This window comes from Phyllostomus discolor, chromosome 3, assembly GCF_004126475.2.
Source record: "Phyllostomus discolor isolate MPI-MPIP mPhyDis1 chromosome 3, mPhyDis1.pri.v3, whole genome shotgun sequence".
Lineage (NCBI taxonomy): Eukaryota > Metazoa > Chordata > Mammalia > Chiroptera > Phyllostomidae > Phyllostomus > Phyllostomus discolor.
In genome coordinates, this window is record NC_040905.2 from 29,326,455 (window position 1) to 29,341,996 (window position 15,542).

Genomic DNA, 15,542 nt, shown 5'->3' on the forward strand with positions numbered 1-15,542 from the left:
ATTTTAAGAATTAAGGGTATTGAAGCTTGAAATATTTTTCCTTCTTATATTTATATGAGAGTAAAAACAATGGGAAGTTAGCAATGGACATTTTTAAATCAAGTTATTGAGGAAACCAGTGAGTTCAAGATACATAGGTGCTTCTAAAACAGGCTAAGAAATCAGTATTTGAATACCTAATTGTCCATCAAAAAGCTTTTGAATTTTTCAATGTCATGTTCATAATAATTTTCAGTATCATATTTGTAAGAGTAAAGATTTTCAATGCCATATTTGTAGCAGTTACTGTATTTTGCTGTGTATTATACACACTTTTTTGCCAAAATTTTTGAGGGACAAATAAGCATGTGTATTATACATGGGCAGTACCTAAGGTACTTTGTGTCTGTTCTTGAGTTTTGTAATTTGTCATGTAAAATTGCTTGTACCATAATACATAAAAAATAAATGCTAAGATTACTTTATAATACAAAATGCAAAAACTAAGTACCTATGTATAAATGAATAAAAAACTGAATTGAAAATTAAAACAAAAGATTTTTTTCCTGGAAGTTTGGGGCAAAAATGTGGATGTGCATTATACACGAGAGGGCATGATACACGGCAAAAATAAGGTACTTAGCAAAAATTTGAAAAGACCTTTCTAAAATGGCTAGGTTTTAATGAATATATAAAAAGTTTCAGACACAATGCAAGCTTCAGACATTTATGTTTTCTTAAAGAAACTGAAAAATAAGTCCAATTTTAATGGCTCAATATCTTAATTTTTCACATAACTAGGTAATAAATGATAATAACACTTTTAAAAGGTAATAGGAAATCCATGAACGGAAACATACTCCTCTGTGATTGCAAGCTTCACCAGACTTCATGTAACTCCCTGACGTGGTCTGAATGTTACCCCAGCCCCTCCATTCACCTAAAAGACTCAAATAAAAGTACAGGAGTGTTCGTGTGAGTACAGGAAAACGGGGAGGAGCGGTCTTACCTGGAGACACTTTTTACCCCTGAGGACGAGGAAAGAAAACAAAATACTAAGAAATAAAGAAACAAGAAAGCAGGGCCCGACTTGTACGGGAGAGCGCCTTTCCCTGTGTACTGTGGGCATCAAAAGGACTCTGCGGGCCCAACATGAAAAGTACCACACACGTTCTCCTGTCACCAAAGGCAGATGCAAATTTTAGGAATTTTACTGATTATCATTACGGGGAAACAGTGGAGATGACAAAACTACAAGCACAGGAAAGTAATACAAATGTAATCTGAATCATTACAATTCTTATAGCCACTAAGATTTCACTGAAAGCCCCTCCGCTCCCCTGAGGCAGTTCCTCCAGGAGGATCTTAAGTCCTCTTCTGGCGGAGTTGGAGACCCCAAGAGACAGTAAGAACGAAAACAGGATCAACACACATCTGGGTACTCTGTGATGGCCTCTCCCCAGCTTACTGCCCAGACGTGCTCTAAGTAAGGCCCCCTGCACTGGTACAACAGGAGAGCCCCCCTTTGCTCCGGCAGGACCCTAAATCTGGACTTGCACAAAATCTTTTTCCTGCACACAAGGCACACACCTCCATCAACTAAATGTGATGTTCATTACCTGTGAAAAAAGTCATTGTTTTTCTTAGCTCATTGTTAGATAAAATTTGGAAAATATGTTTTCTGAAAAATAGTAAAATTAACAGAATAGATGCTGAATGCTGAGCAAAAAATGAGAATTAAAACTGAAGAGAGAAAATGACAGCGACAGTGGTAGAAGAAACAAGGAGACAAAAAAGCCTGGAAGAGGGGTTCTTCCGGCCTTCTCGAGGGCAGTTCAGATGTCTAGGCGCCTGGAAGACAAACTGTGAGAGGCCTGCCCCACAGCTTGTTTCGATGCGCTCCCGGGTGCTGCACAGAATCCACAGGCCCGGCGACATGACAGCAGCTGCTGTTCTTTGGCACACAGAGCAGCCCTGGAGCTCAGGGACCGTGACCGTGACCACTTACCGAGCAGGAGGCTGAGCGGAGGCTGGCAGGATGGGAAAGCGAGCAGAAGGTCTAACACGCTGGCACAGGTGTCTCTTATGAAACGGTTGTAATCGGCCGCCCCCTGTCTGCTGCACAGCTCCTGCAGCCTTCGCCTTTCAGCGTTGTCGCTGGTGCAGTCCACGAGGGCTCGCAAGAATGCCTGTGGCCAAAGTGAAGGAAGCAGACTTAAATCATCATGTGCTCTGTGGTTACAGCCACTAGACTTTGCTAGTATCTACCTGGGCACGCACCTGATTGTCCAAGAAAAAGTGAGAGTGCCACTAAAAGTGTGGTCAGGAAAAGAGAATTTATTTTGCTATCTGCTTTAATGTCAGCCTGTTAGGAAAATCCACTTCTATGTTGGATTTTTGTCACCTTTCCTGTATTATGAACTAACCTCTTTCCTCACAAGTAGGATCTCAAATTACATGTCAGGTGTATCTGAGCAAAAGTGGTCAAAAAGTCTCTAAACTCGACATTTTGTGTCAGTACACAACACTATTCTTGCCTTAGCTGATGATTACAACCTAGACTACCACACTTACTGGTACTGGGCAACCGTTAAGTGCTTTTTAGGTGATAAACACTGGGCGGGTGAGACCCAGGGGACAAAATGACATCCACCTTGCCCGTAGGGTTCACGGGTTCATAAGAGCAACAGAAGTCTAGGAGTAATTAGTGCGCAAGAAGCTAGCTCCCCCAAGAGAGGTACACGCAGGGTGTTAGGGGGCTTCCCAGAATGCAAGACTGAACTGAGGGTTGGCCACATGAAACAAGGGGAATGCAGAAGGGCTAACAGAAGGCACAGCTGCACGAAGGCATGGGGAACACATGCAGTTCAATATGTGAGCAGGGAAATGTGGACATGGACGGAAGGCGGAAGAGACAGGACGGGCCAGAACATCAAACACCCCGCAGTACATGGACACTTAGTCACTCAGACTCTTTGTAGAAAGAGAATATGAACAAAAAAATGCCATAGTCCTGAACCCCAAATCGTAAAGACTGACCCAAGTCCAAACTCTTGAGCAAAGGACCAAACATGCTAATGACTTGGGGTTCCAATGCAATTCCAAGCTCATCTGTTCTCTGATGAATATAGCTCTTACCACTCAACGTTATGTAGGCTGAAAGCACTTAAGGAAGTTATCTGCATCAAATGCTTCCTGAATGCTACTGGATACTGCTGCTTTTATTACATGGCTCAGACATAGTGTGCTCTGGATTCCCTCAACAGGGCTGACCAGACTGCTGCTCCTGGGGAGGTCACAGGCTTCCAAAGGCTTAGCTGTGATCCCTGCCTACACAACCCCGAGACCCACACACGACATGGCTTTCTCAAGGTGCCCGACACACAGTCAAACACACCACAGGCACCTGGGAAAGGCTGTACAATGAAAAAATATCCAAGTCTCTGCAGGGATCTATGGTGGGGCAAAAGAGTTTACTAATAACACTTTGTACCAATTTCTCAAGTCAATAAAACTTCCTGAATTGCAGTAAAATAGCAGCAATTGTAAATCTTTAAATTATTTTTTGCTTTAGAATTATAGAAACTTTATGGTACAAAGGATACACTGCACTGCTTGTAGAGAACAAGCGGATGGAAATTATTAAAATTTAAAGTCCAAGTATTTTTAAAGTAGTAATTTGACTCCAACAAATGTGTTTAAAAAGTGCTTCAAACAGGTGTGCAGAAATGAATACAGTGCAAGAATGTTCCTCTCAGTTTTTTTAATGGTGAAAAACTGGAAGGAACCAACTGTCCACGATTAAATCAGTCGTTTAATTCTGGAGTGCCCATATCTGTCATTTTATCTCCGAACTCCTTCCATACACACACTACTGCTTTCTTCTTAAGTGAAAAACACGTTACAGAATGGTACATATACCAGAGGACCTCATTTTTTTAAAAAGCAAAACAATATTCAAGCATTAATCTTGAGGGTTTGATTATAAAGAACTTTTGCTTCCTGAGTTAGCTATTTTTGTGCCCACAATTTTTACAATGAGCATATTACTTTTGTGGTAAAAAAATATATATATAAAATTCATGAAATTTAAAAAATGGTAGAATTAACATTTTGAATTTAATTTAATCACAGAGCTTTCATCACGGTTAATTCTAGATTTCTCACACCTAGGACTTGGCCTCTCTCAAAGCAGTTTGCTTCCCAAAGGCGACAAATGCTGTAAACATGTAGAAAACAACTGCATCGTGAAGGGTGGCCTAATAACAACACTGTTTACGCTCCCTGGTCATACACGTCTGGCAAAGCACAGGATGGAGAGTTTCACTCCTCAGCATCCACGTGAGGAACCCGGTTAGAGTGAATCAGTTAAACTGCTGTTTTTAAATACAGCTTCCAGCCAAATACTGACATCTAGTGGATAGTTCTATCTCCAAACTTACCTCAGTATCAATACAGCCTACCAAAATCTTTCAATATTTCCTTGTAAATTCTGCCTTAACAATGAATAACTCTGTAGTTTTACATAAAAGGGAGCTCAACAACATTAAACAGGTGACAGATGGGGGTGTGGCAACACTCTCATTTCTGGTCAGCCATTAGAGACAGGTGTCAATGTACAGTTGGACAACATAAGGCCATCTAGGGCCACTTTCATTGCTGATTAATGTGCGACACTAAATGTCCAGTAACAGTAAGACTAACAAAAAGCCTTATTTAAGAAATCTCACTTTGCCCTAGCTGGCGTAGCTCAGTGGATTGAGCGCAGGCTGCGAATCAGGCATCGCAGGTTCGATTCCCAGCCAGGGTACATGTCTAGGTTGCAGGCCATAACCCCCAGCAACCACACACTGATGTTTCTCTCTCTCTCTCTTTCTCCCCTCTTCCCTCTTAAAAAAAAAAAAAAATCTCACTTCAATAGGACACATAAAATTTCCATGTAAACATAAAAAAAATTGTCTATGACAGTTATGAAGATGCCACACACCCTTGGGAACTAATTTTGAAAACATGCTGTGAAAATCATCTTTTCTAAGACTACAAAGGGCAGACACCAGAGCTATACCAACAGGGAGCTAACCATATTTGTAAATAGTTTCCCAAAGAGGAATGAAAAATACCTTTTTAGGAACAGCTCGAATTTCAAGGCACCAGGTAAGAATGAACTGGAGAGAACATCCCTCAGGTATGTGCTGCGGCAAGGCTGCTCCTTTTCAAGTAGACAAGAAGGCGTTCATGGCACAGAAAATAACAAGTGAAATGTTTTATACCCCCAACACCACCAGTGACAGCAATACCTTACATTACAGTGTTATCATATTGCGGTATGGTTTATGACATGGTTTATTCTGTCAAAAATAATTCTTCAAAATAAATCCAGCAGAAAAGCCCATTTTACTAAAAAAAAAAAAAAAAAAGAATTATAAATTCAACAGATATAACAAACAAATATAAGTATGCCAAATAAAAGGAAGGAATTTTTTCAAAACCAAGGCACAGAAAGTCAGCTGTGGCAGTGGTCTGTTAACATCCCATGGAATTCTCTAAAAGAATTTTAGGCCCTGGCCGGGTAGGTACTCGGTTGGTTGGAGTGTCGTCCTGACAAGCCAAGGTCGAGAGTTCAAACCCCAGTGAGGGCACATAAACAACAAACCAACACCTCTCTCTCCACCCACCCCCCCCCCCGCTAAAATCAATACATTAAAAAATGTTTTTAAAAAGTTTCAAAAACAGAAAAAATTTAGAACTGCCTGAGCTGAAAAAAGAAAAACCATTCCTTTAATTATAAAAAAGCAATTAGTTATATTAAATATGCAATAACATGCTATAATAAACATAAAAGGAAACAACTTTTTAAAAAGGTTGATAATATTTTTCTTGTATGACATTTTAATATGTGAACTTAGAAACAAAATAACACTAACTTCAAAAAGCAATTAAATTAGTCCAACTAACCAACCTGCTTCTCCAAAGCCAGTTACATTCTCTTTTAAAAAATATCGGTAAGTGGCCAATAAGCATAAAATCCATCATCATCTCACTCGGTGTAGCTGCTATAAAGGTCAAGAATGCAGCAACGCCGGCTAGTGTCTATGTCCCTCGGCTGACAGCGGCCGATCCCCTGGTGCTCAGTGAGAGCCTGGGGGGAAGGCACACCCAAACTTATCACCTGAGTTGCTGGCCCAGAGGCACCCTAAGAAAACGGTCAGGGCCCTACCTTTCTTCTTGGTGTCTGTTTTAATTTTCAAGAGGACACAGTGCTCCCTTTGGTCTGTGAGCTGCAGTCTCTGGAGCAGGCTTTGCACCTCAGACTCACTGTTGGGGCAGATCACGTTGAAGGCATCTCCCGGCTGATAGGAAAACTCTGTCTTCTAGAGAAGAACCAACACAAAATAAAAAAATCCCGTATAAAGATTTTAGTTGTGAGCAACAAAATCAAAGCTTTTATTATAATCATCATTTAAATATATCAGTTAGAAACTTAAAATTATTTTAATTACAAAAAAGCTAACATGCCAATGAACTGAACAACCATACTTATTAGGAGCTAGTTTAAAAATGGAATTCTGTGGGTAGCCACTGTTTTGCTTTATATCATTGGGTCTTTACAGAATGGAAGCTGAGACCCTCCCTCATTTTTTACAGAGTAAGGGATCTCAGTAAGCAGTGTTTTAGTAATCCATGTAAGAGAAAACCCTCTTAACACACACACACACACACACACACACACACACAGGTGCAGACATATTATGAGCAAAATAAACTGCCCGAGGCCACAGAAAAAAACTGCATCATCATGAAGGATGGCCTAATAACAACACTGTTTACGCTCCCTGGCCGTATACATCTGGCAAAGCACAGATGGAAGAGGTTTACTCCTTGGCATCCACTTGAGGAGCACGGTTAGAGCAAATCAGGTGTCAATGTACGGTTGGACAACACTAGATCATCTAGGGCCCTTTCATCACTGATTAATGCGATACATTAAATTAATGTCCAGTAACAGTAAGACTAACAAAAAATTGTTAGTCTGCATTGGTTTTCACTTTCCTTTCCTTACTCCTTTCCTTTGGGGAGGGTGGGAGAGGACACTATTTCTTCCTTCATGAGTGGAAAGTGTTAGGCCATTGGGCTTGGTCCCGGTGGCGAACAAACAGCGCATCTATCAACGGAATGAGGCAGGACACAGACCAGCGTCTGCAGAGGCCTCCGACCACACACACTCACATCCCCGGCCTGTGTGGGGGACAGACTGGACTCACCAGCTGGCCCACTCTTGCCTCTGCATGACCAAAGTGTAGAGCAGCAGAATAAAAACCAAAATGTTTTGATGTACACAGAATATTTAACAATATGGGATATTAAAATGTTCAAAAGTATGGAACGACTCAAAACCTAGTTTTGATGCCTGTCATTTTTTTTTCTATTAGGAAATTTGATTGTATCTACAGATACGGCCTTGATGCGCCCTCACTTTCCTGAAATCACAATCCACTGAACTTCTGAGGGCCTTCATCAAAACAAAGGGTTGAACTGCACAACTCTCAAGAAGTACTCAAACACCGAGGTTTCAGGATTATCCATCACAGTTTCTTAACCTGAAGTCAGTGGATTTGGGGAGGGTGCTGAGGATGGGCTAGTGGATAAAGTTCAGAGATAAGTACAGTGACCCCTGAAACTATAGGAAATGTTTAAATATAATCATTTCTCTGGAAAGAGAATCGGTGATTTTTTCCAGATTCTCAAAGGAAGGAGAACCAGTGCTATGAAAAAATGAATATATGACTGTCTAGTCTGAGTTCCGTTTCCAACCAGCTCACTGACCTAGGTAAGCAGCTTCCTCCCAGGACTCCTCCTGCATGGAAAGGCTGTTCTGATGCCATTACACTTTCATGGATACTGTGTAAGGCCGCAACACTATTCTCTCAAGCTGCTCATTTTAGGCCTTCCCTGAAGTGAGAAGAAAACAGGTGTGAGGTGGGGAGAAGTATGATAGGTAAGAATAAAAGGCCAACTTCCAGTCAAGATGGAGGCATAGGCAGCCACACTTCACCTCCCTGCACAACCATAAGGAGGATCATAACCAATCTCAAATCAAAACGACACCCAGGACTGCCGGAAAATCCAACTGTGTGGAAGTCCGACAACCAAGGATTTAAAGAAGCAGTATTCATCCAGATGGGTGGGAGGGGCAGAGAGGACACCATGTGGTGGCCATGAGGTGGTGGTGGCCGGCAGCAGGGAAGGTCCCACATTCATGTGTGATGGATAAAGATCGGGAGGGATACCTGGGGAGTCAGCAATCCCAGCCCCAGGCCAAACCGTACAGCCCAGGGTTCCAGTGCCAGGGAAATAAAGCCTCATTAACTATTGGTTGTAAAAACCAGTGGGGGTTGGAGCTGCAGAAGAAACTGCTGATCTCTCGGGAGAGTCTGTGTTAAGGGCTTGCACAGTCCTAGAATGCACACACACACACACCCAGCCCTCTGGGAACCACCGCAAGGGCAGCAGCTAGAGGGGCACCAGCTGCATACAAGAAGTAGGTGAAGTGACTGCAAACAGGCGAGTGCTGAGCAAGCCTCCAGCAGAACTGTCTCCTCTCTGGCTCCTCCCCCACATACAAAGCCACAGGCAGTGAAGCAGGCTGACCTACCCTGGTGATTACCTCAGGTTCTGCCCCATTCAATGTAACAGGTGCACCAAGACAGGGAGTCAAAGCAGCTTGACATAATATGCAGAAACAAACACAGGAAGGCTGCTAAATTAAAGAGACAAAGAAATATGACCCAAATAAAAGCAAAGAACAAAACCCCAGAAAAAGAACTAAATTACTGAAGACAGCCAACCTACCAGATGCAAAGTTCAAAACACTGGTGATAAGGATGCTCAGAGAACTCATTAAGTATGACAAGAGCACTGAGAAGAAATGAAGGCTACACTAAGTGAAATAATGAAAAATCCACAGGGAACCAACAAGAAAGGGAAGGAATCTGGGGTTTGTATCAATGACTTGGAACATTAGGTAGAAATAAACAGTCAACCAGAACAGAATGAAGAAACAAGAATTCAAAAAAGTGAGGAGAGAATAAGACAACTCTGGGACTTCTCCAAACATGCCAACATTAGAATCATAGGGCTGACAGAAGGAGAAGAGGAAAGCAAGACACTGAAAACTAAAAAATGAAAGAAAACTTCCTTAATTTGGTGAAGGAAATAGACACACAAGTCCAGGAAGCACTGAGAGTCCCAAACAAGTTGGACCTAAAGGGGACCACACAAAGATACATCAAAATTAAAATGCCGAAGGTTAAAGATAAAGAGTCTTATAATCAGCAAGAGAAAGGAAGAGAGTTACCTACAAAGGAGTTCCCATAAGACTACCAGTAGATTTCTCAAAAGAAACTTTGCAGGCACGAAGGGACTGGCAAGAAGTATTCAAAGTGATGAGAAGCAAGGACCTACAATCTAGATTACTCTGTCCAGCGAAGCTATCATTTAGAATGGAAGGCCAGATAAAGTGCTTCTTAGACAAGGGAAAGTAGGAGTTCATCATCACCAAGCCCTTATTATATGAAATGTTAAAGGGACTCATTTAAGAAAAGGATCAAAACTATGAACATTAAAATGGCAACAAACTCATAACTATCAACAACTGAATCTAAAATGCAAAAACAAAAACAAACTAAGCAAACAACCAGAACAGGAACAGAATCATGGCAATCATCTGGAGGGTTATCAGCAGGGTGGGGGAAGGGGAAGAATGAGGTAAAAGATACAGGGATTAAGAAGCATAACTGGTAGGTACAAAATAGACAGAGGATGTTAAGAATAGTATAGGGAATGGTGAAGCCAAAGAACTTATATGCATGACCCATGGATACGACACTAAGGGAGGAGGGGGATTACTGTTGGGAATGTGGGGTATGAGATGGAGGGGGACAAAAGGGGAAAAACTAGGACAACTGTAATAGCATAATCAATAAAACAATAAAATATACTTAAAAGAAAAAAGAATAAAAAGGCCAGAGTCCTGTCAGAGACTCACTCTTCCTGAGTGTACAAACTAGAATACCACACAAGTAAGTCTCTCTGCACTCCCTGACAGCATGACTGTGCTGAGAAATAAATTCTGTAACTTACTGAAATGTCCAATTCTACCAGAAGAGTGGTTTTTATGGCATCACTCGTAGTCAGCTGAACTGCCTTTGAAATTGGAACTTGAAAAATCGGATCCATTGAAGTCACAGATGCTTGGCTTTCCTCCTTGAGAAACAAATGTGACAAAAAAATCACTAAGAGCACTTTTCAATAATACTTACCATTGCTTCACTGAGTGACTACATAAAATCTACAGTATCTTATAAAACATCCCGGCTATTCAGGTATTCCTTTCCAAGGTAACTGACTACACACATACGCTTCTCCATCTTTCAAGAGAGAAGCTCATACTTTAAACTCCCTGTTAGACATTAGAATTTCTGAGATACTGATACCACATATGAGCTTTTCCATGTAAATTTCTAACAGCCTTCCCAACACGCTGTACAAAGTGAAATAGCAGGCTTGTGTATCTTAGGAAGGTGATTCCAAAGGAAATGACAGGTGTTTCCGACTGGTAGGTGCCTGTACAGATGGTCACAAGAACCCTCAGTCATGGGCAGTGACAGTCAACAGGGCTTTCTCAGTGATGAGATGCTCCAAATCCGTACTGGCCAATAGAGGACCTGCTAGCAACGTGTGCCTACTGAGCGCTTGAGAACTGGCTAGTGTAATTAAGGAATTAGATTTGTTCTTAATTTTAGGTAATTTAAGCAGCTACATGTGCTGGTGGTGCATGTATATGATAGCACAGGTCCTGGAAACTATTAAAAAACCTGATTCTATACTGTCCCTATACCTTTTCTAACTCGAGGTTCCTAAGTTTTACTAAAAGTAGTAACTTTTAACAAAATGCCAGTAAATTCACTTTGGATTTTTAAGCGGCTGCATGGGAAGCTAGAAGAGGGTGAGTGCTGAGTGCCTGCATTGTAGGTAATATGTGGGGGACTGGGCTATCCTTCCCTCCTGGACACATCAGTTTCTCAAGGCGATGATCCCAAAAGGATGCCTTAATAAGGGAAACTTTTCCAATCTCTTTCCCTCTACATGTGTCCTCGGAGCAGGTTTATACAATTTTGCCTTAAATAGTTGAGATTTTTAACCACATTACTAACAACTCAAGCCTATTTAATGGAGCACACCATAAAAGAAACTCTTAGCAGACTCTCACCTTACTGAAGGGAGCTGCCAGACTAATCAGGGCTCACTGGGCCACTGTCATGTGTCCCCACCCTTGCAGCATGGAGGTGCGCGCTCTGCACCCTCCAGTTGAGGCCGATTTACTGGTCGCCTGTTCCCTGACATTTCTCCCAGCACACTGAAGAGTAAATTTCCCTTGCAGTCTACCTTTTAATGCAGAGCCACGCCCTCTTTCTTTAGTTCCCACACCTAACGTGTACTTTATTGTAATTACCTCACTTAATTCACAAACTAATACAGTGTAAATTCCAAAATAGTAACCCACACTTGCTTATATGAAAGCTTTAGAAAAACAATATAAAACCCCCACGATGCTAAAAAATTACTATCGCATCAAGACATCTGCAAACAGTTCTACTGTATTAGCAAGTTGCACTTAAATTGTTTCTCTAGTGTCAAGTCTTTCTTTACTAAAAAGAAAATTAAAAAACTGCAAACCATGATCCCTGCTTTGCGGCCGTGGTTTCTGTGAGGGAGCCCATGTGGACTTCCGTCGGCCACAGGCAGAGGCAGGCTGCACTGACAGCTGACCCTGCGTGTGCTACAGGACACTTCAGGGCACCACATACTGGCAACCATGAGAAGTGAGCTATTATTTCACTTGAGCTCAAAATTTTACAAACCACTTTATAGTCATTTATTTGATAGGAAAGATGTTCCATCCAGGGGTGTCCAACCAGTGGCCCGTGGGCCACATGCAGCCCAACACAAAACTGTATTTACTTAAAACATTGAGATATTTTTGTGAATGTGTCACAATGTCTCTAATGTGTGGCCCAAGACAACTCTTCTTCCAGTGTGGCCCAGAGACACCAAAAGGTTGGACATCCCTGCAAAGAAAAAGCCTTATTATATACAAAACAGGTCTGCAAAATATTGTCCAAAAAAAAAAAAAAAATCCCCCAAATGGAGCATACATGATAGCAAAAATCCACACTGGAAAAGAGATGTTGATCTGAATGATTCCTTTAATTTTAGATGCTGAGATAATATCCTGACTGCCCACAACTTGCCCTGGACTGACTCACATCTAAAATAAGAAAACAAGAATTTAATTCTCCAATATAACAGAAAAACCAAGCTCTGAACCATTTACTCCTTCAAAGACAGAAGTAATATAATAAATAATACAATTGCCTCTATAGTACATGGAGGGCAGGCCTCTGTGGTAACGATGCAACTCTGCCACGGCAGAAGCAGCCATAGAGGGCTTGTAAATAAAAGTGCATAGTTATGTTCCAATAGAAGTTTATTTACAACAGAGCTGGCAGACCACATTTGGTCAGCAGGCCCTAGATTGTTGACCTCTGTTGTAATTAAAAAATACAAACAAAAAACCTCCCACATCCGTGGTAAGATAATACCTAGTATGAAGTAAGGCTGCTTACCTGGCTGAGAGACTCACACAAATGCACCTGCAAATATTCTGGTGGTAAAGCAGGAATATTCAGAGAGGCCTGGGACAGCGGGGGTACTGAGTGGGTGAGTGAGGACTCCAAGTCTGCAGTCAAAGCACTTGATTGACCTCTGTTCACTGCATTTTGATCAGAAACCTCAAAATCCTTTCTTTCTGAGTCATCTAATCTGAGAAGTTCAACTTGTGATTCGATGTGTATTAATTCCGGATTCACAGGGTCCGTCCTCCGGGAGGCGGCTGATGCTGTTTTGAGAGTCCCAGTCATCTCTTCTTTTCCTCTACTTGACATAAAATGCTTCTGGAGGGCAGCCCAGAGCCCGTCAACCCACGGCTCAACCACAAGTTCTAAACTGGATTGTTATAAGAAAAAAGGGAAGAAGAAACAAAAGCCTGAGTTCTTCATTTAAATATGTAAGAATAGGTAATGGCAGTGTCTGTCCATTATGCAGAATGCTAGGCAACTGTCAAAAACACTAGGAAGTCTTTTCGGAATACAAAAATTACTGATGAATGACTAAGTTAAAAAGCAAAACATTATTATGAGCTCCTTAGCACTGAGCTGTAAAATATGAGCTAATATAAAAGTTAAAGAACAGAAATGAAGATATTTTAAAGATTTTATTTATTTTTAGAAAGAGGGAAAAGGAGGAAGAAAGGAAGAAACATTAGTGAGCCAGAGAAACACCCATCAGTTGCCTCTCACATGCCCCCAACAGGGCACTTGGCCTGCAACCCAGGCCAGTACCCTGACTGGGAATCAAACCTGCGACCTTTTGCTGTGAGGGACAATGCCAAACCCATTGAGCCACACCAGTTAGGGCAGAAATGAAGATACTGGGTTGGCAAAAAGGCTGGTGCTTTTTTCCCCCCCATAAGATGTCTCTAGTAGTGCTTAGTTGTCTTTAACTTCATTTGAAACAATTTTGTTAGACTAGATTGTGACAGATGTCATATCAGCATGCGTTTAATAAAATTATCAAAATTGGTGAATTTTTGTCATTTTAATATTGATGGAAGAAAATATGCAACATTTTCAACGTATTATGCTTTATTATTTCAAGAAAGGGAAAAATGCAACTGAAACACAAAAAAGATTTGTGCAGTGTATGGAGAAGGTGCTGTGATTGATCGAATGTGTCAAAAGTGGCTTGCTAAGTTTTGAGCTGGAGATTTTTTGCTGCACAATGCCCCGTGGTCAGGAAGATTGGTTGACGTTGACAGCGGTCAAACAGACATTAATTGAGAACAATCAAGGTTATACCATGCAGAAGATAGCCAACATACTCAAAATGCCCAAATTAATAGTTATTGGTGAAAATGAAAAATGTGTCTTTTATTTTATGGAACAAACTAAACAGACATTTTGGCCAACCCAGTATTTTAGCAGTAGGTAATAGGAATGTTATTCTTCTTCATTAACTTCCTAAAATAGAGTTGGTAATCTTTATTTTAAAAAGTTTTAATTTGGCCCTGGCTGGCGTAGCTCAGTGGATTGAGCGCAGGCTGCGAACCAGTGTCGCAGGTTTGACTCCCAGCCAGGGTACATGCCTGGGTTGCAGGCCATATCCCCCAGCAACCCCGCATTGATGTTTCTCTCTCTCTCTATCTCCCTCCCTTCCCTCTCTAAAAAATAAATAAATAAAATCTTAAAAAAAAAGTTTTAATTTTAAACATGCATGCTAAGTTCTGACTAGGATAACAGAACTTACCCAAAATCCAAGTCTCATCTAATATTACAAATTAATAATCATAGAATGCAGTATCTTTCCTTATCTAGGCAACTTTATGATTATTTCCTATGTATTAAAATATCACCAAGAAATCAGTGAAATAAATGCTAACTCTCTTGACTAAGTAACTGTTCAAACCTTCTATCAGTTCTGAACAAGTTTTCTAGTAAAATTTCCAGGGAGGCAGACAATAGGGGGGAAAGCAATCACCCGTTAGGTAAGTTGAATTAATCATAAGTACATTTGAAATGTGTTGGTTGACTTATTCCTGACAGTGTGGTTACTCCACAGTAACTTTCCCCACATGCTCTGCACAGAGAAACTGCAAGTGAACAGATACGGAAGATTGTGTCAGGACCTTGGAAATAATACCTTTGTCTAATTACAACTGAAAGGAGGTACCAATTAAATTCCAATTTATACAATTACATGACTATTAAAAAAAGGCTCATTTTATACTCTGTATTATTGACTCTAATTTACTGGCTATAATTTCACTGTATTCATTCGGTGCTCAGTTTGGTACATCTGACCCTCAGGAGCCTTTGGAAAAGTAACTATATAAAATTATGGGTTCTGAAATGACAGCTACAATGAGCAAAACCAGTCTCACAACTCGGAAATCATACAGCGCTAATGCTGAGTGCTTACTGTATGGAAAGCACTGTTCTGAGAGGACAACCTGTACTAATTCCTTTCATCCTCCCAAGAACCTTACATAATACACATTATCATCATCTATTTCATACAGGGAGAAATGGAAGCACAAGAAGTTTGAGTAATTTGACCAAGGTTTCAGTCAGTACATGAGAGATCAAGGATTTACATCTAGGTATTTGGACTCCAGTCAGCATTCTTAACACCTTCAATGTGGTGGTATATGAAGACATTAGGATGTCTTCTTGAAAATATTTTACTTTTAGAAAAGGAAAAATTCAAGTAAGGTAGTTAGGTTGAAAAGTTAAGATGTGAGGCTGAAACACACACTCAAAAATTGTTAACACTTGATCCAGTAAATGAACAGGGAAACCAAAAGTAAAATATGGACAGAGTGACAGGTGGATGGACTACATAAGGAGCTAGCAATTAAATAGCTCATACAAGACAATAAACATTTA

General features: G+C 40.8%; 1 protein-coding gene across 3 annotated transcripts in view; it reads right to left on the reverse strand.

Annotated features, from left to right (window-relative positions):
• The window catches only part of MTRR (5-methyltetrahydrofolate-homocysteine methyltransferase reductase), a 48,455-nt gene that overhangs the window by 7,393 nt on the left and 25,520 nt on the right, over positions 1-15,542 (reverse strand). For 2 of the 3 annotated variants that reach the window (XM_036020277.1, XM_028514884.2), the window contains exons 5-9: positions 12,666-13,044; positions 10,120-10,242; positions 6,197-6,350; positions 5,100-5,188; positions 1,988-2,168 (exon numbers count right to left, since the gene is read on the reverse strand). In XM_036020277.1, coding sequence (XP_035876170.1) covers positions 1,988-2,168; positions 5,100-5,188; positions 6,197-6,350; positions 10,120-10,242; positions 12,666-13,044 — 926 coding nt within the window. Of the gene's footprint in view, positions 1-1,987; positions 2,169-5,099; positions 5,193-6,196; positions 6,351-10,119; positions 10,243-12,665; positions 13,045-15,542 lie in introns of all 3 variants that reach the window. The other variant, XM_036020278.1, reaches the window with a different exon arrangement.